This window comes from Nycticebus coucang, chromosome 2, assembly GCF_027406575.1.
Source record: "Nycticebus coucang isolate mNycCou1 chromosome 2, mNycCou1.pri, whole genome shotgun sequence".
Classification (NCBI taxonomy): Eukaryota; Metazoa; Chordata; class Mammalia; order Primates; family Lorisidae; genus Nycticebus; species Nycticebus coucang.
In genome coordinates, this window is record NC_069781.1 from 5,119,631 (window position 1) to 5,143,215 (window position 23,585).

Genomic DNA, 23,585 nt, shown 5'->3' on the forward strand with positions numbered 1-23,585 from the left:
CCTCGGTCTATGGGGCTGGCGCCCTACTCACTGAGCCACAGGCACCACCCAAAAATATTTTTCAAAAGGAAAAAGTCCAAAATCCTTGTTCATAAACAAGGAAAGGAGCTCTACTAGTGAACCTGAAATTTTGACAAATTTCTGAATGATAGAAGTCAGATAGAATCAGACATGCAGAAAGGTAAAACCAGAGGAAGCCACCAGCAGAAATATGTTGTAGATGACTGCCAAGGAGGTAGGGGCTGCTCTGGACCATGCTGAGTCCAGATCACATGTTCGGGGGGTAGGGGGGGTCTCTCGGGCAGTGGTCCTGGACCACGGTGGGAGTCCAGATCACCATGTTCCAGAGAAAGGGGGGCTCCTGGACCACGCAGGGAGCTACTCTTTGGACTGAGCCTCTCCCTTTCCAAGGTCCCACTAAGCACCAGTGGCTTTTGCATCCAGACTAGAGCAACGAGCATGGAAAGGAGAGACAGGAAGTACCTGTATGCAGCTACCTATTCCCAGAGGTAGGCCCTCTGCCTGAAGAAAACCCACCAGTCCACCCCACTTTCCAGTCAGTCCCACCTCTCTCCCCCAGTCACTAGCTCTGAACAGCAGTCGAAGGAAAAAACATACACAGAAAGATATTTAGGGAATGGCAATTAAAAATGTAAAGCATAACCAAGAATTGCCATCAGGTGGTTATCAAGAAAGACTGAAAGAGGGCGGCGCCTGTGGCTCAGTTGGTAAGGCGCCAGCCCCATATACCGAGGGTGGCGGGTTCAAACCCAGTCCCGGCCAAACTGCAACCAGAAAATAGCCGGGCGTTGTGGCGGGCGCCTGTAGTCCCAGCTACTCGGGAGGCTGAGGCAAGAGAATCGCTTAAGCCCAGGAGTTGGAGGTTGCTGTGAGCTGTGTGAGGCCACGGCACTCTACCGAGGGCCATAAAGTGAGACTCTGTCTCTACAAAAAAAAAAAAAAAGAAAGACTGAAAGAGGCTCCAGCCTGAACAGGAAGGGAGCCACACTTGGGGTCACCTCATCATCCTGACCACCACTTATGGTCTGGGGACCAGGACCCAAGCTCAAAGCAGTCCCACGAAGGAGGCCCATGGTCAGAAATGGCCTGGTGTGCTGCTGATTTGTGTGTGTGGAAGGGTTCTGTATTAGATGGTAACAAGCCAATGCCCTCCCGGCCTCTTCACCAGGATATGCAAATGTGCACAGAGGTGAGTCCCTCGGGCCCCGGGCTGTGCCCTGAAGGCCTCAGGACCCAGAACCCTGGATGGCAAGAAAATCGCACCTGCCTTTGTGTCTCCCCAGTGATGTTGGGAAGAAGCCCATTGCAGTAGAATCTAGGTAGCTCTTTTCCCTGCAGCCATGAAGAATCTAATGCTCAACAAATATGGGCTATGGGTTTGGTGCAGAATGGTAGGGGTTGAACTTCGTCCCCCCAAAGTTCTTATGTTGAAGTCCTAACTCCCACTACCTCAGAATGTGACCTTATTTGGAGATAAGGTCATTGCCAAGGTAATTTGTTAATATGAGGTCATACTGGAGCAGCACGATCCCCTAATCTAACATGACAGGTTAGATCAGCCTGTCTGTGGACTGGGCCCTCTGTGGACTGAAGAAAACCCACCAGTCCACCCCACTTTCCACCAGTCCCCTTATGAAAAAGGGGAAACTGGGACAGAAAACACACACTGACAGGGTGAATGTCATGTGAACATAAAGATAGCCGCCTGTGAGCCGAGGAGAGAGGCCTGCAACAGATCCTTTCCCTGCAGCCCTGGGAAGTAACCAGCCATCTTGAGGCCTTGATTGTAGGCTTTCGGCCTCCAGAACTGAGAGACAATAAATATCTGGTTGGCACTGTGCACAGTGGTTCACACCTGTAATCCCAGCATATTGGGGAGGCCAAGACAGCAGGACTGCTTGAGACCAGCCTGAGCAACAGAGTGAGACTCCATCTCCAGAAAAATCAGCAAAATTAAAAACAAATAAAAATAAGTAAAGATCTATTTTCAAGCCGTTCGGTTAGTGGTCATGTGTGAGGGCAGCCCTTAAAACCAATACAGAGACGAACACAGTAGACCTAAGAGACATGAGAAGCTGTGACGGCGGAGTGGCATTCAGGCTGGGTGGGGACAGCAGGACTAGCTGGACGGCTGGGGAGAGAGCCTCCAGGGCCCAGCCGTGGTACTGAGAAGGAAGCGTGACAACCACAGGCCAAAGGGAAACCTTGTTACCTCATCACTGGAGAGAAAAACTTCTCCACCCAGCTAGAAAACTGGGGCTTCCTGTGCTCGGGGAAAGCCGGTTCTGAGCTGCCCAAACCTGGTCGAGGCTGGTGCACCCGTGTCTTAAAATGTACTCTCGTCAGCCTAGAGATTACTCAACTGCAGGCTTTTTATATTGATAAATTCATCCTCTTATTAAGCAGCGTCTTCTGTATATTTAGATTAATAACCACGTAATGATCACCTGCACTGATTTAGGTGGTGTCATTTTAAGGAATTATGGTTTCAATCCATCTTCTCTTTCTCCTTTCCCTCTGCCCTCCCTGCATTATTCCTGAGGAAGAAACCAATTAATAGTAGCTTGACTGCTGAAATGCAGCCTGCTCTACAACGTAGCGATGCCTAATGGAGTTTTAATTTCCCCATGGCGAGTCAATATTTGCTTTAAGAAAGAAAAATGTCACCATAAACCACAGCCCCAAATGAATTTGGTAGCGCAGAGGGCGAGACGGTCTTCTTTTTTAGGCAAACAGTGCCAGAAAGTGGATGGAGGGGTTGGGGGATTTCCCTCTGCACAAACAGGGCTGTCTTAGGCTTTGCTGCTACTTCAGATGATGATGATGATTAAATACTTTGCTTTGCAAATGCAGAGACTGTCAGAAACTCACCCACAGTTTAAAGGGTCTGAAACAAAGCTATTAGAATATGGAAGAGAAACAATTTATTTCAGCCCTTTAATAACTTGTGGGGATTAGGGAGGGGAATAGAGTATCAGGCCTCCCCATTTGAAGACATTACGGTGGTTTCTTATTTCCCCCAACTAGGGTTGCATGTGGAAACCAGATCTTACTTTTTAAAAAATGTATAAGACTTTGCAGGATCTTGCGAAGAAATAAAGTTCTGCAATCTTCTCTCTCATAATAAGTCTGTCCAAAAATGATGTTGCTCATTCTCTTGAAAGATAGTTTCATTTCCGAACTCAAAATTGGTATGAAAAATTTGCCTTGCCAAATGAACATTGTATACTGAACTTGTCAAATCCTTTCTCCTGACACAAATAAAAGATAACATTGGGTGGCAGCATGTAAAACAGCTCTGACAAGATAGCAAAGGCAGACAAAGAAATATACATATTTTGATTCTCTGTTTTAGAAACTGAGGAGGAGGGAGGGGGGAGGGGGTCCCAGCAGAATGACTGGCCAGCTTGTGAATGCTTCAGGTAACAATCGAACAAGTCACTTTCATGTAGATTTTCAATGGTATAATGACCTGGTTTCCAATTAGCCAAAACATGACAAAATCTCAACTTTTATAGCGGCAAAAGCTGCCAGGAAGAAGGCCGTCTGAGTGACACGTCTCTTCATTCAGAAGTTTCTGGGTGCACCGTGTGGCTGTAATTACTAGTTCTAACACTAGGAAATTATTCCGTGTGTGTTTAAAAATAAATGAGGTAAATGATCACCCTTTCATTAGATCTGTACTCATATCATGTAAGTGACTTTTTTTTCCTATTAAAATTGTTGATTGAAGGCCGTTAGCTGTTTATCAGCTCAAAATTACATTTCTGCCCTCTAAGGGGCTGCTGCCTTTAAAAATCACACTCTGCACCTAGTTAGTAACAAGAAAAGACTCCTAAAACTGCAATTTCGGGGGGGGGTGGGTGGAAACACAAGCATATCCTTCATATCCCCAAAGGCATCACGCTTCTTTGTTCTGCTAAGAAAAATTAACCTCAATCTCAGCCCTGGGTCCCTAGATTGATTATCATAGTCATTTAAATACTGTAATCTCATTTTCAGCACGGGGATCAGGAAGGGGAGCATGGAGAGAGGGGAATGCGGACGAGGCTGGAGAGAGAAAGAGAGCAAAGGGAGGGGGACAGAATAAATTATCTGACAAAGGGAACCAGGCCTTTCTGCTCACAGAGCCCATTTCGGATCCTTCCACTTGATTGGAAAAGTTGATGAAGTTTAAATGAAGCAGAATTAGAACCTCAGGCCGCTGAGTATTGACGCCTCTACACAAGAATGTGCAATTCAATGGCCCCAGTTTGGTGAGAAAACAAGGGAAAGGCCTAAATGGTATAATCTTCAATCGGATCTAACATCCACCCTGACAAGGCAGGGTAATGAGTTAGGCCAGATCAGTCCTGTTAGTTAAAGAAATTAATCCCTCCCGCACCCTGAGCCGGTCTTTGATGCCCATTGTGTGGGCTCAGGCCTGGGCTATCTAAATGCTAACTAACTGCAAGGGTGAGGGACTGTGCTTTTCATTGCTGGTGCTAAGCTGATAACAATTTGCTCTCTCTGATTAGGGTGGTGGAGGTGGGGGGAAGAAGGGGCAAGGTGGGGGGAGAGGAAGGGACACCCTCCCTTTGAAAGGGTGAGGCCATTCTGCTCACCCCATGGAGGCTCTGCCCAGACACCCTGGCTCCCTATATGTTCGAATAACCTGGAATCCAGGCTTCCAAGGGACAGCTGGTATCCACGCTCCTTTCTTCCTTATGCCTTGTCTCTTCTTAAAACTTCGGTGGTGACACCAAAAGTGTAGACTCCTTATGCTGTCCCCACCTGATCCCAGGGTCCCTTTCCCAGGGACCTCCCTCTGCTGCCTTCTTCCTGGCATGCTCCCTCTAGACATCCCTCAAAAACACACCCAAACTCCTGGCTTCTCTCAAACATACCCAGTTTCTCCATTCATCTGGCCATTGTCTGCATCTCAAAGACCTTTCTCCTTCCTCTTTACCTTCCAGCAGCTCCACGCTTCTCTGGACCACCCCAGGCCACCAATGACTTGTCCTCTTTTTTAACAGTCCTGGATGTCTGAGCCCTTCCCTGGGCCCCACTGGTTTCAGCCTTGTGCAGTCAGCTTCCTGCACAAGGAAGCCGTAGGCATGTATGGAGTGACTTACCTGCCCAGCTGGACCATATGGTCCTTTAAGAACAGAAAGTCCAGCCCAGATGAGGGTGATCCTTCAGATAGACACAGATGCAGATGACACAGATGTGGCAGTCATAGATGACAAAGATGTAGGTGAACTGAAGTCTTCTCTCCAAGCAGGACAAAGGAGCCCCCGGGTAATGAGCAGTGTGGCCCAACCCACAAGGAACACGACAAGCTGTGAACTCACTCAGGCCACGGTGCATCTCATGGGGGAATCCTTCTGAGGTTAAGACATGAAGCTCGCAGAGAACGAATGTAAAAGGTCTGGCCTCGGGAGGCACTCAACTCGTGGAGGCTGTGATGTCACGAAGTTCTCTGGATTTCAGTGGTTATGACAACCTTAGGGTAGCCATACAGGGGGCCTGAAGCCCAACTCCACCACACGTTAGCTGGATGACTGTGGGCAATTTGTGTAACCTCTGTAAGCCTCAGCTTCCCCATCTGTAAAATGGGATGTTCCCTTGACTCTCAGAACTGTTGCAAAGATGTAGGGAAACATGCAGGCATGAGGCCTGGCACAGGTGGGCATACCTCCCCAGGTGGGGCCATCAGCTGACCAAACTGGCCATAGCCAGGAGCTCCCTGGAAACCAGACTCCGGGCTCAGCCTCCTCCCCACGTTCCCACCCCAGGAGAAGTCAGGCCTCTGACCACCCTGAGAATCCGTGCAAGAAGCCAGCTGCTCCCAGAGAGGACTGGAGCTTTCAGGTACCCCAGGCAGGCGCTTTCCTTTCAGGAGGTTTTTTAAAGGACTTCCTTAAACCTGCACATTTATGCCCACTGGGTGCCTACAGACACAGCAAAATCTTCAGTGACAGTTTATAAAGGTTTTGGAGGCAGCCTCGAAGCCCTCAGGGACCTCTCGGAATCACTCCAGCAGGCTGCCTCAAACACACTGGTGAATATACCGAGCGTGGCAAACTTGGGCTTGTTTAATTTGCAAAAATGAAAACAAATTGCGGTTGCTAACCCCAAACTGGCATAGCACACATGCCACCACTGGTGCTCCAAACACCCAGCCTGGTGGGGGACCAAGATGTAGCTACGCGTCCATTCCAGCAGTCAGCCCTGCAGTCCGGCACGTGCCCCTCTGTCAGCCCGTTGTTGCCCTCAGGGCAGCAAGGGAGCAGTTGGGTTGGTACAGCTGAAGGCAGCCTCCCACCCTCTGGTCTGCATCTCCTGGCTGCCCTTGTTCCGGTTCCTGCAGGTCACTTCCTGCCCAGCCTGGTCTGGGCACTGCCCTTCCCTGATGCTCTGCTGCAGCCACCGCCCTCTTTCTCCAAAGCTCTAGGTTCCTCCTTGCCTTGTGTCTTCTTGAAAAATCTTTTATTTAGCCTGGAATAGTTTCTTCCCACCAGGCACCCAAGTGCAGACACACACCCATCCTTCTCCCGGCTCCTCTCCAGGGCCACTGGTCTCAGGAGGCTGAGCTAAAAGGTCACGACCCCCAGGTAGGACTTCCCTCGCGGATGGTTGTGTGCCTCTGAGCACCCCACACTCCTGAGTGAGGACTAGCAGGATTATTGTCTGTCTTCTCCAGAACTTCCTGGGCCACCTGCAGGCAGGAACTAAGGCAGTCTTGTCCACTGAGGCATACTCAGCGCTCAGCCTGGCACACAACAGTCCCTCAATAAACATTGTGCAGGGTGGCGCCTGTGGCTCAAGGAGTAGGGCGCCGGTCCCATATGCCGGAGGTGGCGGGTTCAAACCCCGCCCCGGCCAAAAACCACAAAAAAATAAATAAACATTGTGCAAACGAGCAAGTGAAGGGTGGCTCGGCGTGGTCCTCAGGGGAGAAGCCATGGGGTGTGCAGGCATCAAGGCTTAAAGATATCTACCCACTCGCCCCAGGTTTCAGAACCAATGAGAGTGTGAGGCAGACCATGAGCACGTCACTGCAGTCCCAGGGCCGGGATGCCTGTCCAGGAGACCTGGGCAGTGCTTAGTGAGTGAATGAATGAGTGATGCAGCCTAGGGCAGAACCAGGATTCTCAAGTACAGCGATCATCCGCCCCCGATCATCGGCCCCCCCCCCCACACCCCCGTCCTCCCCCCCCCCCGCTGAGTACACTGCTCCTTTTCCTGGAAAGCTTTTCCTTCCCCAGTCAAAAGCTGATTTACCATAAGACTAATGAAGTTTAGCTTTAGGTCACTCATTCGCACAGGCCCCTTCCAAGACCTTAGACTAAATTTCTTTTTTTTTTTTTGGAGAGACAGAGTCTCACGTTATGGCCCTCGGTAGAGTGCCGTGGCCTCACACAGCTCACAGCAACCTCCAACTCCTGGGCTTAAGTGATTCTCCTGCCTCAGCCTCCTGAGTAGCTGGGACTATAGGCACCCGCCACAGCGCCCGGCTATTTTTTGGTTGCAGTTTTTCCAGGGCCGGGTTTGAACCCGTCACCCTCGGTATATGGGGCCGGCGCCTTACCGACTGAGCCACAGGTGCTGCCCTAAATTTCTAAAATTATTTGTGATTTTATATTCTGTATTTTAGAAAGGGATCCTCAAATTGCATAAGCTCCAAGCCTGACAAAACCTGGATCCACTTCTGCCCCCACCTCTCCAGCTCCCCCCATGTCAAGACTCAGAGCGAGCCTAGGGCGCCTTCCTGTGCCACCTTCACACAGGTGCGGCTGCCCTCTGCACTGGCCACGGTTCCTCTCTGGAGGCTGCGGCTGTGTCTGCACCACTTTGCTGTTGAATTTTTCTGTGTTTGTGTCTGCCTGTTAGATTGGAAGTGCTTTGAGGGCAAAACCTGTGTTGGTTCACTCCTGTATCCTTGGCACCTAGCACTGAGCCTGGCACACAGCACAAGCTCAAAAACCATCTGTTAATTAAAGCAGTGAATGAACCCATCCCCCATCGCTGTCTCCACAGTGCTCAAAACCACAGAGCTGTTGTTCTGTCTGTTCTTTCAGAAAGCACCTTGCACCTTCCAGCCCCTCTCCGGGTGCCCCCTGCATGTCTCATACCCCCGCAAGGAATCCAGCACCCCCACTGCATCCCCCCAAACCCAGGAGCTCTCTGAGCTGCCTGGAACGCCCAACACCTCTCCTGCCTCAACTCCGAGACTCAGCTCTCTGGCCTCTCAGCACCTCTCCCTCCACTTTTAATAAATTGTATTATTAATTTCAATGCACAAAGTCTCATTCTCCCCTGACCAGACCACCAACTCCTTGGAAACAAAATTGTAAAGCTCTTTTGTTTCTGACTGGTACCTTGCACATTGTAGGTGTTCAATAAATATTTGTTCACGGACTGATGGGTTCATTAGCAGTCTCAAGTACATACCAAAAAAAAAAAAAAGCCAACTTCTCTATTCTTAAAGATCACCTGGGAGGCAGAGGAAAAATATGAATGCAATGCTTCATAATGGGAACATAATTATGGCACATTAATGTGACAACGTGGTCAAATTCACTATTGTCTGGTAAAGTTCACTAACAAAGCTGCCAGCAAGTTTTCCCATTCCCTCAACAGAAATGCCACGGCCAAAAGATCACCTCTCTCGGGGTCCTTCTGGGCGCCCCATCTTTCCTCTATCGGGGTCCTTCTGTGGGACATCTCTGTGGGAGGCTGTGGCATTTGAGCTTTGGCTCACCGGGGCTCTGATACTGTGACACGGCTGGCTTAGATGCCGGGCTCCTGGTTGCAAACGGCCAGCCACCTGGCAGTAGTGTGGCCTCTCGCTAACGCCACACATACCTCAAAATCAAAGAGCTTCTGAGCCTCCACTTTCATTCTTCTGGACAAACACAAAAGATTCTGATCCACACAAAGAAATTTATCTTGTACGCTTCTGAGGGCATTGGTCTCCCAAATACGCATTGTTTTGGTCATATAAAAGATCAAAAATCCCTTTGGGGGGCTCATTATGTGTTTTCCACAATCCTTTTGGTGGGCCATTCTCCCTCCTGTGTGCTACTTGTGTTGACCTCTCTGTGCAGTGACCCGTGTCTGTCAGTCTCTTTGCCAAACCCTGATATGCCTTTAAATTATTGGGTGGAAAAATACAGCTGTTTTCTTTATAAAGTGCATTTATCTGCTTCCCTGAAATGCTGTATTTAGTGCTACAATGACAGCATGAAGTCTGCGATGGACCTCTGGCCCACTGTGGGTCTAATTTCTGGTGTACTAAATCAATTCTGTTTTAAGTCTTAGATTAGTTCATCCTGAGGAAAACCAAACCCAACGAAACAAAACCCTTGGAAGTTCGTGCACCAGGGAAACCAAGTTTGTATACCGGTCAGTGATTACTCAACAAACCAGCCCTTTCGCTAATTAAGTTTATCTAATGAATTGTTGAGCCACACTGTATGGATTGCTGGGAATGCTTCTGAGTTCTTCCACCTACAGCGTGGTTGGAGACAGACAGCCCACTGATAAAAGATGGCAAACTTACATAAGCCACATACCCACAGGGAAGAAAATGGGTTCGGAAGAGGAATTTGAAATATCCCTTAAACATGTGGGAAGAGGGGATTCAGCAGCAAACAATGGCTAGAAAAGCAATTAAAACCAAACTATCTCCTTCCTAGAATCTTTGCGTTAGGTTTTCCAAAGACCACAGAAACTGTGGGTGAACAATGATAAATTTCCCATTCGTTTACATCTCCTAGTTCAGGGCTTCTGAGCCTTGGCACTACTAACATTTGGAGAAAAATGATTGCTTGTTTTGGGGTGTGGGACGTGTCCTGTGTGGGGGAGGATGTTAAGCAGCATCCCTGGCCTCTGCCCACCAGCAGTGCCCATCTCTAGCTGTAGTAACCACAAATGTCTCCAGACATGGCCAAATGTTCCTGGAGAACAAAACGACCTCCCTCGATTAAGAACCACTGGTCTGGAGGCGCCTGTGGCTCAAGGAGTAGGGCGCCGGTCCCATATGCCGGAGGTGGCGGGTTCAAACCTAGCCCTGGCCAAAAACCACAAAAAAAAAAAAAAAAGAACCACTGGTCTAGCGGCACCCATAACTCAGTGGGTAGGGCACCGGCCACATACACCTGGGGGCTGGTGGGTTCGAACCTGGCCCGAGGCTGCCAAACAACAATGACAACTACAACCAAAAAATAGCTGGGCGTTGTGGCGGGTGCCTGTAGTCCCAGGTACTTGGGAGGCTGAGGCAAGAGAATCACTTAAGCTCAAGAGTTGGAGGTTGCTGTGAGCTGTGACGCCATGCCACCCTACTGAGGGTGACATACTGAGACTCCATCTCAAAAGGAAAAAAAAAAGAAAGAACCACTGGCCTCAGCCAGGTGTGGTGGCTCATGCCTGAATCTCAGCACTTTGAGAGGCTGAAGTAGGAGGATCACTCGAGGTCAGAAGTTCCAGACCTGCCTGGGAAACATAGTGAGATCCAATCTCTACAATAAAAATTTTTTAAATTAGCCAAGTGTAGTGGAATAAACCAGTAATCCCAGATACCTGGGAGGCTGAGGCAGGATTGTTGCTTGAGCCCAGGAGTTCAAGACTGCAGTGTACTCACCACTGCACTCCAGTCTAAGAATTAAAACAAACTCTGGTCTCCAGGCTTGGAGAAGGAAGACAGGAATCTCTAAATTTTAGTAAAAGTTTGATTTTAAAGTAGCTGTTTAGTGACTTGGTTGTGAAGGGAGACGTGATGAACAAGAGTTCCAGTGGTTATGTGTTCAATGTCTTCCCTGTGTTTGACAGGATGAGCCTGCAGGGAAGGGGCCTTCTTGCTTCAATCATAAGTTCATTTGACCAAAGAAGAGAATAAATAAAAAGATGGATGTTAAAAAAAAAAAATCTACTGGTCTTATTCTAGAATGTCACAATGTCTTCATAACACAGCATCTCATTTGAATGAGTCTGCTCGACAACCTTGAGATGTAGGCAAGGTGGGTCTAAGTGCCTGTACTCTACAGAGGAGGAATCTCAGGCTCAGAAACTAAGCTACCAGCCCAGGAATGCTGAAGGTAAGCATGATACTAGCGCTAGCAACTGGAGGCTTTACCTGTGCCTAAGGCACCTGTGGGCTCCAGGTGCAGGGCACAGGAAACGTGAGACAGCGTGGGTGACAGTGTTTTTCAAAGAGCACACAAAGGGGGGAAAGTAAGCCCTGAGATGGATTTGTCTCATTCTGCATCTTATTTATTACAAGTTCAACTTTTACAGCCCTGAAGTCAATTGATAAGTACAGTGAGGCTGCTTTGAGGAACCCAAGTTTGGGGATTTAGAATCAGGATGATGGGAAATAACTTATCAAGTGCCCTCCCAAACCCTCTGAGGCCAGGCACTGCCTGTGCCATCTCACTGAATCCTAAAACTCTCCCATGTCTGGGTGCTGACTGTTACTGTCCCATTTTAAAGTGGGGAAAACTGAGGCTTGAAGGATAAGTCATCTCACAGGTGGCACAGCAGGCAAGACGCTGAGACAGAATTGGCTCTGGGGTCTGCCTGGCTCTGACACCTCACGATACACTGGTCTTTCTTTCTGGTGAGGGAGCTGCAGTTTTCTATTGATTTGGACAAGCAACTTACCTCTGCATTTTTTGTGGTTACATAAAAACAAAAGCGGTAGCCTGGAATTGTTTTATGGTGTTTTCAAAAGATTTTTGGTTTGTTTTTCTTTCCTTTTTCTTTCTTTTATTTGTTTTGGGAGGGTTATTCTTTTTTTCTCTCTAGCCTGGAATCGTTTTAACAGTCCTCCTACACTAATTCGGAACTGGAAGAAGAGGAGAGGGACAGTTTTATTTTAAACTGAATTGTTACCAATGACCTACAAATGCTCGCTTTTTGTTGTTGCAAATCCAAAAATCAGACCAGAAGAACTGTATAGGTACAATGAATGCTAAATCCAACCAAACACTTCATGACTGTGACTGTTGTACCTTCCCTTGTTTTTGTTCAGCCAACCTGGGAGCTCTGCTGGGAGCAGGACAAGCCCAGCTCCCAAGGAACCCCGGAGCGCCCCCCACCGCCCTATTCAAGGGGATTTACATAGCCACAAAGTCCTCCGTGGTTACAATCTCCGCCGCTGTTATACATAGCATAAGCCTTCCAAACACAAACACACCCCAAACCAGCAAACTCAGACCATAGCTAATGTGTGGTCTCGTGTTAGCTTTTCGCATAAAATACATTTAATTGTGTTTATGTTTGTAGTAAGCTTTTTTTTTTTTGCAGCTTTTTTTTGGCCAGGGCTGGGTTTGAACCCACCACTTCTGGTATATGGGGCTGGCGCCCTCCTCCTTTGAGCCACAGGCACCACCTGTTTGTAGTAAGCTTTTTCAGTACAGGTTTATTTTCTTGCATCAGACAGTTTATAAGACCTGGGTGCTTCACAGAACAGTTTGAAAACCACAACAACTGCAATAGAAAATAGGATTTTGAAATTTTGTCTGAAGGGCCAGTTGTAAATCAAGAAAACTCTGTCTTTCAAATAAGGGAAAAAGCAGTCAGAAATATATAGTGAGCAACCCTGGAGCCTGGCACGCTCTGGTAGGTTGTGGAAGGGACTGGCGATGTATTCCCCACTCAGCTTTAAAATTGCTGCTGAAGGGATGGCCCTCTGTCCACACCTCCACCACCGCACTATTCAGAGAACCACGCAATCAGAGTGGCTGAGTTCAACGGGGGTCCCAAATTCTGAGATCTAAGCTGTACTAATACTTGGAAGCCAAAGGATACCTTCTTCAGAGGGACAGAGGAAGCCAGCTACTCTGAGCAGCAAGCAGCTGCCGGCCTGGAGTGGCAAGAAGCCGGCTGTGGAGGGAGCAGCCACGTTTTGGAATGGCCGCGGAGCTGGGCAGGAGATTAGTTCACTGCTTCAGCCCGGCTCACTGAAGGATGTGCCTGAGCGGCAGACAGGGGGAAGCTGCTTTGATTCAAAGAGAAGAGAAAATAAAAAAGGACTGAGAGAGAGTTGCAAGGATAGATAAACCCGTAGCGCTCCCTAGAAAAACAGCGGAACCTACCCACTGGCAGCTAAGACAGGGCCATTAGGATGGGCAGCTTGTTTTTTTAATCCCCTCCTAATGGTTTATTTTCTCCTATTATGTCGTAATTGAATGTAAAAGGATTTGAGCAATCCGGGCATATTCTTTTCAACAATAAAGCTGCATGGACCATTTTCGAATGATACTCAAACATAATAAAAATACTGACCCACGTGGGATATTTGTACAACTGTGTTTTTTCCTGCCTGCCTTTTTTCCGTTTGTTGCTATGCATTGATGTTCACCAGCATCAATATTTATTAGAGATGCTAAGCGATTAGTGGGCATGGTGTGGTTGCCTAATTTTGTAGAGCATCCAGTTTGAACACACTGGCTCTAAATAAAGGCCGCTCATGATGATAATGTTAATGACCCCAGCAGTGGCGCTGAGTCTCATAGACTAGGATTCAAGATGGGGTGGAAACCTGCAGACATTCAGGATCTGAAGAGGGTGGAATCATCCGACCCAAAAGGGATGGTTTTCCCCGGTCTCCTACTCCTGATCTGAATCTGCTTTTCACCCTTCAAGGTCCAGTTCCTGGTGCCTGAGTCCTGCCCAGGGCTCCCTCCCTGCAATTCTGAATCCTTGAACCTTTCTGGGGAGTGCAGCTCACTTAAGAACTTACGGGGTGGCCCAGACAATGCCTGCCTTAATACTTGTGAGTGTGTGTGCACGCATAAATGGGTAATAATCAGAGGTAACATTCTCTCTTATATGTGCTAAGCTATAAATACGTACACATATATTTATACACATACACATATATACATGCACATTTATAATCCATCTCTCCAGCCAAATAATAAATAACAAGGACTGAGTTCTAAACTTGTTTCTGTGCTCCCAAGAAAGGCTACAATAGTACTGGGCACTTAGTAAACATTTAACAAGTATATCTTGGCTATGGACAAGTTATGAGGAATCAATAGAGCTCACTTAGGAAGGAACGTTGAGTGAAATGGTTTTGGAATCAGATTCATTTGTGAACCTTTTCTGACTGCCTGCTTTAGAGGATGTAACCAGTCTGGGCCATCACTGGCTAATTAATTGGTGTTGTGGTCAAAGAGCATGGGGCTGGAAGTCAGGAGACCTAAGTCTCATCCCACTTCCGCCACCAGTGCAAGTAGCACCTTGGGTAGGTCTCTTCCACTCATTGGGCCTTAATAGCCTCAAGAAAGGAGTTGACTAGATGGCTGTAAGCTTCCTTCTGGTCCCCAAAGCTACAATTCTGTGACTCTATCATACAAATACGCGCATGTCTTATTTGTGACAGACATAAAGCCTCACAGAAAAACAAAGTCAGCAATAAATAATGAACAAATCAGGTGTCATGATCATTCGCACTTTCTAAGGGTGCTCAATGCCATGAATTCCACCCTGTATAAAGGCTGCCTCTCCAGGGCGACAGAAGATTCAAGGCTGTCAGAGGAGCAAGCCAGGAAGTCTCTCCCTATAATTGTATTGACAGGTTATCAGCTGAGTTCCGATGGCAGGAAGGTGCACCCTGACAGGTTTTGTGAAGGAGCCTTGAAGGCTATTGTAGCAACATTCTGTGTTGAGTCTCAGAATCTGGGAAGAAGCTTGGTTCTTCTCTATTTAATTTTATTCTTTCCAGCAAGTCACGTTGGAAGGAAATCTGGCTAACTGCACATCACTTTATACAAAGTAGAAGCCCTTTCTAATTCAAAATATTTGTATCTTTTTGTGGCCTCATAAAAGACTGACTTGATTCAATCATTCCCATTAAATAAGCAGTTGGTTTGGTTTTAAATGAGGTAAAGATCTGTAGAGCATTTGTAGATAAAACACCTGCTTGGATGTCTCTGTTTTTCCCTCTTCCTTGGTTACTGTGGCATCTCACAGACATGTTCTTGAATAACTGATGTGAATACATCCTGGTAAATTCCATAGGTGTGAGATACCAGTGCTGGGTTTGTTCATTCAGTGTCTCTGCACTGTAAATGAAACAATGCTGATGCTACTCACTGCCAAAAACAACCCGCACAGCAACCCCCAATGGGGTGGAATAAATCACTATTTCTAAGGTGCCATATTCTTCCAACACTGATGCACACCTTCAGGGTCAGACATAGACAAAATCGAAATATGTTTTAGCTCGAATCATCCTCCGTAAGACACCTATGGCAGGGGACACTCCCAACCTCTGCCACACACAGTGAGGAGAGGCATACTAACCAGCAACCTGAACATCTGACCAACCACAGTGAAGAAATCCACAAACCAAGCTCAGTCGGAATTTGCAAGGCTCCACGATCTTAAATACTTACAATTTTCTCCTTTTCTTTAAAGCCTTTAAACTCCTAAGCTTTTTTCATAATTTAAATTTTCTTTAAAGTAGAGAAAGCTATTTGGAGTGGTGAAAATAATGTGGGGCTGGGAGTTGGGGAACATAGTTGCTCACCAGGGCTCTGCCAGGACTTTGAGGGGAGCTGGCCTCAAGGTGTTCAATTGCAAAGAAGGGTTGGGAAAAGTGAACAGTTATCATTCCTTTTCATGCTCAATTTCTCTGGCAACTTTCATTTAGGTCAGGTTTTGACCTACACAATTATAACATTTCCTAATCTAACAGGAGGTGGCAAATATGGAAATGTGAACATAATCTTAACTGCTACAGAAGTACCTTACAGCCCTTGAAGAACCCAAAAAGGCAAGTCAAAGGGAAAGGCTGGTCTCTGGCCAACCTTGATGGCTCCAACTCCAGAGAGTGCCTGGACTTGTTGCTCCAGCCGTCACCCAGGGCCATGGCAGGCTGCTCAGGGTCTCACCCCTGAAGACAGAACCCCAGTCGTACATCAGTCATCCCCTGTATATTTTCCGACCCTAAACTTGGATTCAGAAATCAGGAATTGAATTCATCCTAGAAGCTGTTCAGTCAGTGCCACCCAGAGGCCAAATGCTGCCATTCTTGATAGGAGGAGGACAGGAGCAAAAGGAAAAGGAGAAAATTTCACATATACACATTTCATTTTACACATAGTACATATACTGTACATATACAGATGCAGAGGTAAAGTTTATGTGCACGTATAATATATGAACTATATATGCATACACGTGTGCATGTATATATCCAATACACTCCGTGTACACACATATTGCTTCAGGTGGGCATCACGTACTAATTCACCACAGAAAATAACTCCATAATGCCTCATCTTATTTATTTGTTTGTTTGTTTATTTTTGAGACAGAATCGCACTCTGTGCCCTGGGTAGAGTGCAGTGGTGTCATAGCTCACAGAGACCTCAAACTCCTAGGCTCAAATGATCCTCCTGCCTCAGCCTCCCAAGTAGCTGGGACTACAGGTGCCCGTCATAACCCTTAGCCGATTATATAAAGACAGGGTCTCACTCTTTCTCAGGCTGGTCTTGAACTCCTGAGCTCAGGCAATCCACTAGCCTGGGCCTCTCAGAGTGCTAGGATTACAGCCCTGAGCCACGGTGCCCAGCCCTTCTCACTAAATATTTAAGTAGGGAGAAGTTGGCCCGCTAGTAACTACTTGAGCAAAAGCAGAGAGCTAACATTAAGGCAGCTAGTCAGAGGTGGCGGACTTTACTCTCTCCTAGATCCCAGAATAGCTAACACCAACTGTTTGACCCATCTGTCTGCTGAGAACGGCTCTCTTCTCACCTAGAAATAAGTGAAAGACTTCATGCCACTGTGTGTTGCCTGAGGAAAAGGCATATTAATTAGACCGACAGTGCGAGGGTGAGAGGCCAGCTTGCCCCAGGTGCAGCGCCCTGCCTGGGCAGTATCCTCCCTCCCCTGCAGGAACAGTTTGGGGAAGGCAAGAGGCGAGGGTCAATGTTTTCCCAGGAGCCAATTAACTGAGTACAGTATTGAGAAAGTCCAGGTTCTCTTTACCAAAAAGCAAAACCAAACCACTACCACCACCACCTCTGGGCTCCAAGCTGCGGCTGGCGGTCACATCAATGATGTTGCTGCATCCGCGGGCACCACCTGCGCCCTCCGCCTCCCGCACCTGGGAACTGAGCGCATTTTTAAAAGCACATCGCCCTCCAGTGGCGCGAGGTAAATTTGCTCTCGGGCTGGCGTCCGAACCACCAAACTTCAACGTGACCTTTCCTGCGCCCCGGGAAGGTGTGGCAATGCCACTCCAGCGCAGGGTCCCCCACCAGCAGGGAAGTGAGCAAGAAAGGGAAGGCGATGCAGCTAGGAACTTGCCCGCGCCTGCGGGGCCTCCTGGGTCAGACTTGCACTTTTTCCTCTTACGGTTGTGACTTGAGTAAGATTGGGCGGAAATTAACTCTGGAAGTGGCGCTTCCAGAAGACAGACGGAGCACTTGCTGCAGAGCAGCAGCTCCGGCGTGCAGGGGAAAGGCACGAGGCGGCCTTCACCTGGGAGGGCTGGCAGTAAGGACCTAGGCCGGGTGCGTGCGACCTGTCACCCTGTGCGTTCACTGAGTGAGATCACACAGCAGCCAACATCGAGGCTTACTGCGTGTCAGGTGCTGTGCCCGGGGGATCCCGCAGAAATAACCCTATTCAATCTTCCCAACCCGTCCCGTTAACAGGGACCATTATCATTCCACTTCCTGAATAAGGAAGCCGAGGCTCAGAGAGGCGACGCAACCTGCCCCCGACCGCCCGGGTCCCGACCCATCTGCCCAAGAACTGGAGCCTCCAACGCTGCGCTCAGACCCTGCCCGGAGGCCGGGCTGGGCGCGCCTCGGGCGGGCGGGCGCGGCGGGGTGGGGCGCGGGGGCCGCTCACCTTGACGATGAGCGGGTTCTGAAACATGGAGTCGCGCACGACCCCCAGCCTCTCGTTCTCCATGCCCGGCCGGATATCGGCCATGGTCAGGGGCCGCCGCGGGGGCGGGCAGATCTGGCTGACCGTGCGGCGCACCGGCTGCTTCTTCTTCCACGGCATGGGGTCCTGGCGGGAGGTCCTGGCCTCTGGCATCCTTGGGATCGCCCGGGAACCAGCCCGTCGGCTGCAGCGCCCGCGCTTCCGCACGTCGAGGCAAACCAAGAGCTTCGAGCGGCCCCTGGCTGGCCCCGGGCCGCACCACCGGGAACCGGGGGTGGGTCTAGGATGCCGGGCCCCCTCCGGAGGGGCCGCGCCCACCTGGTGACGCTCGCTCGTGCCAGGAGTCCTAAACCCCTAACTTCGCCCCGCTACCTCTTCAGAGCGTCTTCTGGGCACGGTGCTGCGGATTGGGAGAGGAAAAATAATCAAGACCACCCCTTGAGGAAGAATGGAGTGGTCCGTCTCCTTGGCGACGGGACGCCAACAGCGCTGGGCTAAGCCTGTTCTTTTCTTTCGTGAAACTAGTGGTTGCCACCAATGGGGACCTGTCTAGAGTTTTCTTGAATCGACGTAGGGAATCGCCACTGGGTTGTGGTAAAAGTGACAGGGCTGTAAGAGGCCCATTTATCCTTAACTTCCAAGTCAAAGATACCATCCTTCCCCTCCACCCTACTCCACTCAGCCCCTCTCGCCTCTGCTCCCTACGCTTAATAGATACCGGAGACATGACGCTGAGTTTTTCTTGAGGAAATAGAAATCCGCATTCCAAGCCTGATGTTGCTGCTAACCCACTCGGTGGTCTCGAGCTCGTCACCCTTTTGGATTCTCAGTGTATTTTTCTGTGAGATGGGTGGGGAGGAAAGTCTAGAGTTGGATTAGATCAATGATACTCAACTTTGTGCAACGGAATGGGGGGAAATTGAAAAACACAGGTTCCCGGGAACCACCTCTAGACTCACTGAATCAGAATATCTGGAATGGCATCTGTGATTTGCACTCCCTTCAGTCTGCTTACCACCGTCACCAGCCCATCACCACCAACCTTTTTTTTTTGTCCCCAGTAGAATGCCCTGGCATCATACCTCACAGCAACCTCAGAGTCTTGGACTCAGGCTATCCTCTTGCCTCAGCCTCCCTAGTAGCTGGGACTATAGGTGCCCACCACCATGCCCGGCTATTTTTTAGAGACAGTGTCTCGTTCTAGCTTAAGCTGGTCTTGAACTCCTGAGCTCAGCAATCCACTTGCCTCGGCCTCCCAGAGTGCTGGGATTAAAGGCATGAGCCACCATGTCTGGCCAGCACCAAACTTTTCATTTTGAAAGAGTTCAAACCCGCAGAAAAGTTGAGAGAAGGGTACCGTGAAAACCCATACAGGCTCCACCTAGATTCACTAGTCCTTATACTTGTTTTGCTTTCTGTTTGTGAGGGTAGGAGTTTGTACACACACACAAACACACACGTTACAAAATCATTTGAAAATTTCTGTAAATATACCTTATTTATCCCTAGTACTTCATCATGTATCAAAGACATTCTCATGCATAACTACAATGTCATTATCGTGCCCAATGATTTTAATGTAATACAATGATAATGTCTAATATGCAATTCATATGTAAAATTGGAAAGTTGCATTCTTTTAAAACCTTCCCAGATGACAGGTGCAGTGTTTTTGGAAACACTAGCCTGGATGATCTCTAATCTTTCATCTAGCCTTGTGTGAGTCATTCATCTATCATTGTCATCTGTGTTAAACGTGAAAAATCCTCTTGCACAAGGCTCCAAGTAAGTAGTTAGGTTCCCTATAGAACAAATTATATTGATGACAAACCTGGACTTCAAGGCCTTGCATATCAACAGTGGACCAATGCCACCTTTACAGAGCAAACCAGAGTTTCACCTGCTCATCCAAGACCGGGAACCGGCCTTGTGTGGCAACTTGTGTGCATATGTGTATTCATTGTTTCTCCAGCCTGCTTCATTTATAGAGTGTCAAAGAAGTATAGGTTGTGCACTTTTAAAACAAAGCCACATGAGGTTTGGATACAGTGGCTCATGCTTGTAAACCCAGCACTTTGAGAGGCCAAGGCAGGAGAATCACCTTAGGCCAGAGTTCAAGACTAGTATGAGCAATATAGCAAGACTTTGTCACTTAAAAAAAAAATCAAATTAAAAATTAGCTAGGCACGGTGGTGCATGCCTGTAGTCCCACCTACCCAGGAGGCTGAGGCAGGAGGATCACTTGAGCCTAGGAGTTGGAAGGCTGTGAGCTATGACCATGCCACTGCACTCCAGCCTGAATTACAGAGCAAAACCCTATCTCTGGAAACAATAAATAATTGAATGTGACTTGGCAGCTCACACAGGGAAAGTCAGAGTTGTACAGTGAGGGAAAGGATATTGGAGTAGCGGAAAGATCACTGGTCTGAATTCTGGGTTGGGCCATTTAAGTCATCTTGAACAAGTTACCATAGGCCCCAGTTTTCTCATCCACAGGTGAGGCTAAAAATATCTCAAAAAGATACCTACAACACAAGCAGGATTATTACAGGATTACATGAGAAAATTTGTTGCTTGTATGGTTATGTTTATTATCCCAAAAGGCTAAAAGTTTGGTTGGTAGATATAACGGTCTCAACTTGATGGTCTGGTTAAAATTTCACTGTTAATTATTATTATTATTATTTTAGACAGTCTCATTTTGCTGCCCTCTGTAGAGTGCTTTGGCATCACAGCTCACAGCAACCTCAAACTCTTGGGCTTAAGATAATTCTCTTGCCTCAGCCTCCCAAGTAGCTGGGACTTCAGGTGCCTGCCACAACGCCCGGCTATGTTTTAGAGACGAGCTCTTGCTCTGGCTGAGGCTGGTCTTGAACCTGTGAGCTCAGGCAATCCACCCACCTCGACCTCCCAAGTGCATGGATTACAGGCATGAGCCACCACGCCCAGCCAAATTTCACTGTTAATTATAAGCTAAGTCTCTTCAGGACTGTTGAAATGGGAGGACTGGGACAGATCTCCAAGGCTCCTTCTAGCTCTACCCTTTCAAGACTTCAACCAAGCTTTAGGTCCATCAGACTCGGCATCAGTTAGCCCCTGTCCACCTCTGACTTCATCTCCCACCACTCTCCCTTCATTCCCTGTGCTCCAGCTGCTCTGGCCTTCTTTCAGTTCCTCCAGCAAAGAAGTTCAGGACTTGGGCGACGCCTGTGGCTCAGTGGGTAGGGCGCCAGCCCCACATACCGAGGGTGGTGGGTTCGAACCCGGCCAAACCGCAACAAAAAATAGCCGGGCGTTGTGGCAGACGCCTGTAGCCCCAGCTACTCGGGAGGGTGAGGCAAGAGAATCGCCTAGGCCCAGGAGTTGGAGGTTGCTGTGAATTGTGACGCCATGGCACTCTACCGAGCGTGATAAAGTGAGACTCTGTCTCTACAAAAAAAAAAAATTTTCAGGACTCTTGCACTTGCCCTTCCTCCATTTTTGCTTGTCCTTTCCATTTAGACCTCAGCTCATACGACACTCCTCAAAGAGCCTTTCCTTACATCTAAAATAGCACCCACCGTCCCCACCACTCTCCGTCACGTTACCCTATTCTATTTTCCTTATAGGGTAGTCTGAAATTATCTGATTATTTGTCTGCCCAGATTGTTCATTCTTGGACCATAGATGGAGCTCGGCAAAAACTGAATACACTGAATGCATAGAAGAATTAGTACGTCGCACGCTCAACCCCACCCCACCGCCAAAGACCCCCGAAAACAAAATGGGCAAAGCAATCGGCTTTCTACAAGGAGCGGGAGGCAGCCGTATTGCCATGGCAGCGCGACGCCGCCCGGGAGGCCGGAAGTGACGTGTACTTCCGCTTCCACGGCCGCAGCACTTCCGGGTTGGGAGTGAGGCGGCGCCAGTTTCGGAAGGTAAGTTGAAAGGGCGCTTGTTAGCTGTTTCTGCTCTTTAAAATGCGCGGGTAGAGTCGAGTGCGGGGTGGCGGCTGTTGTTACCTTCCAGGAGTGTCTTCGCTGCCGCTCCGTCCTCACGTCGGGGGATGAGGCCTGGGTCTGTGGGTAGGAGGACCCCGAATCCACAGCTGGCCGGTTCCTTCCCGCTGCGGCTCAGTCCTCACGTCGGGGGATGAGGCCTGGGTCTGTGGGTAGGAGGACCCCGAATCCACAGCTGGCCGGTTTCTTCCCGCTGCGGCTCAGTCCTCACGTCGGGGGGATGAGGCCTGGGTCTGTGGGTAGGAGGACCCCGAATCCACAGCTGGCCGGTTCCTTCCCGCTGCGGCTCAGTCCTCACGTCGGGGGGATGAGGCCTGGGTCTGTGGGTAGGAGGACCCCGAATCCACAGCTGGCCGGTTTCTTCCCGCTGCGGCTCCGTCCTCACGTCGGGGGGATGAGGCCTGGGTCTGTGGGTAGGAGGACCCCGAATCCACAGCTGGCCGGTTTCTTCCCGCTGCGGCTCCGTCCTCACGTCGGGGGATGAGGCCTGGGTCTGTGGGTAGGAGGACCCCGAATCCACAGCTGGCCGGTTCCTTCCCGCTGCGGCTCAGTCCTCACGTCGGGGGGATGAGGCCTGGGTCTGTGGGTAGGAGGACCCCGAATCCACAGCTGGCCGGTTCCTTCCCGCTGCGGCTCAGTCCTCACGTCGGGGGGATGAGGCCTGGGTCTGTGGGTAGGAGGACCCCGAATCCACAGCTGGCCGGTTTCTTCCCGCTGCGGCTCAGTCCTCACGTCGGGGGGATGAGGCCTGGGTCTGTGGGTAGGAGGACCCCGAATCCACAGCTGGCCGGTTTCTTCCCGCTGCGGCTCAGTCCTCACGTCGGGGGGATGAGGCCTGGGTCTGTGGGTAGGAGGACCCCGAATCCACAGCTGGCCGGTTTCTTCCCGCTGCGGCTCAGTCCTCACGTCGGGGGGATGAGGCCTGGGTCCGTGGGTAGGAGGACCCCGAATCCACAGCTGGCCGGTTCCTTCCCGCTGCGGCTCAGTCCTCACGTCGGGGGGATGAGGCCTGGGTCTGTGGGTAGGAGGACCCCGAATCCACAGCTGGCCGGTTTCTTCCCGCTGCGGCTCAGTCCTCACGTCGGGGGGATGAGGCCTGGGTCTGTGGGTAGGAGGACCCCGAATCCACAGCTGGCCGGTTTCTTCCCGCTGCGGCTCAGTCCTCACGTCGGGGGGATGAGGCCTGGGTCTGTGGGTAGGAGGACCCCGAATCCACAGCTGGCCGGTTTCTTCCCGCTGCGGCTCCGTCCTCACGTCGGGGGATGAGGCCTGGGTCTGTGGGTAGGAGGACCCCGAATCCACAACTGGCCGGTTCCTTCCCGCTGCAGCTCAGTCCTCACGTCGGGGGGATGAGGCCTGGGTCTGTGGGTAGGAGGACCCCGAATCCACAGCTGGCCGGTTCCTTCCCGCTGCGGCTCAGTCCTCACGTCGGGGGGATGAGGCCTGGGTCTGTGGGTAGGAGGACCCCGAATCCACAACTGGCCGGTTTCTTCCCGCTGCGGCTCAGTCCTCACGTCGGGGGGATGAGGCCTGGGTCTGTGGGTAGGAGGACCCCGAATCCACAGCTGGCCGGTTTCTTCCCGCTGCGGCTCAGTCCTCACGTCGGGGGGATGAGGCCTGGGTCTGTGGGTAGGAGGACCCCGAATCCACAGCTGGCCGGTTTCTTCC

General features: G+C 49.8%; 2 protein-coding genes across 7 annotated transcripts in view; one reads left to right on the plus strand and one right to left on the minus strand.

Annotated features, from left to right (window-relative positions):
* Window positions 1-18,140, minus strand: part of CFAP77 (cilia and flagella associated protein 77) — a 132,092-nt gene extending 113,952 nt beyond the window's left edge. The window contains exon 1 of one of the 2 annotated variants that reach the window (XM_053559112.1): window positions 17,881-18,140. In XM_053559112.1, the coding sequence (XP_053415087.1) occupies window positions 17,881-18,072 (192 nt within the window). In that variant the 5' untranslated portion in view covers window positions 18,073-18,140. Of the gene's footprint in view, window positions 1-17,865 lie in introns of both variants that reach the window. The other variant, XM_053559104.1, reaches the window with a different exon arrangement.
* Window positions 18,141-21,792: 3,652 nt separating this feature from the next.
* The window catches only part of SETX (senataxin), a 180,262-nt gene continuing 178,469 nt past the window's right edge, over window positions 21,793-23,585 (plus strand). For all 5 annotated transcript variants that reach the window (XM_053559070.1, XM_053559075.1, XM_053559078.1 and 2 more), the window contains exon 1: window positions 21,793-21,836. The gene's annotated coding sequence lies outside the window, so the exon portion shown is untranslated. The remainder of the gene's footprint in view (window positions 21,837-23,585) is intronic.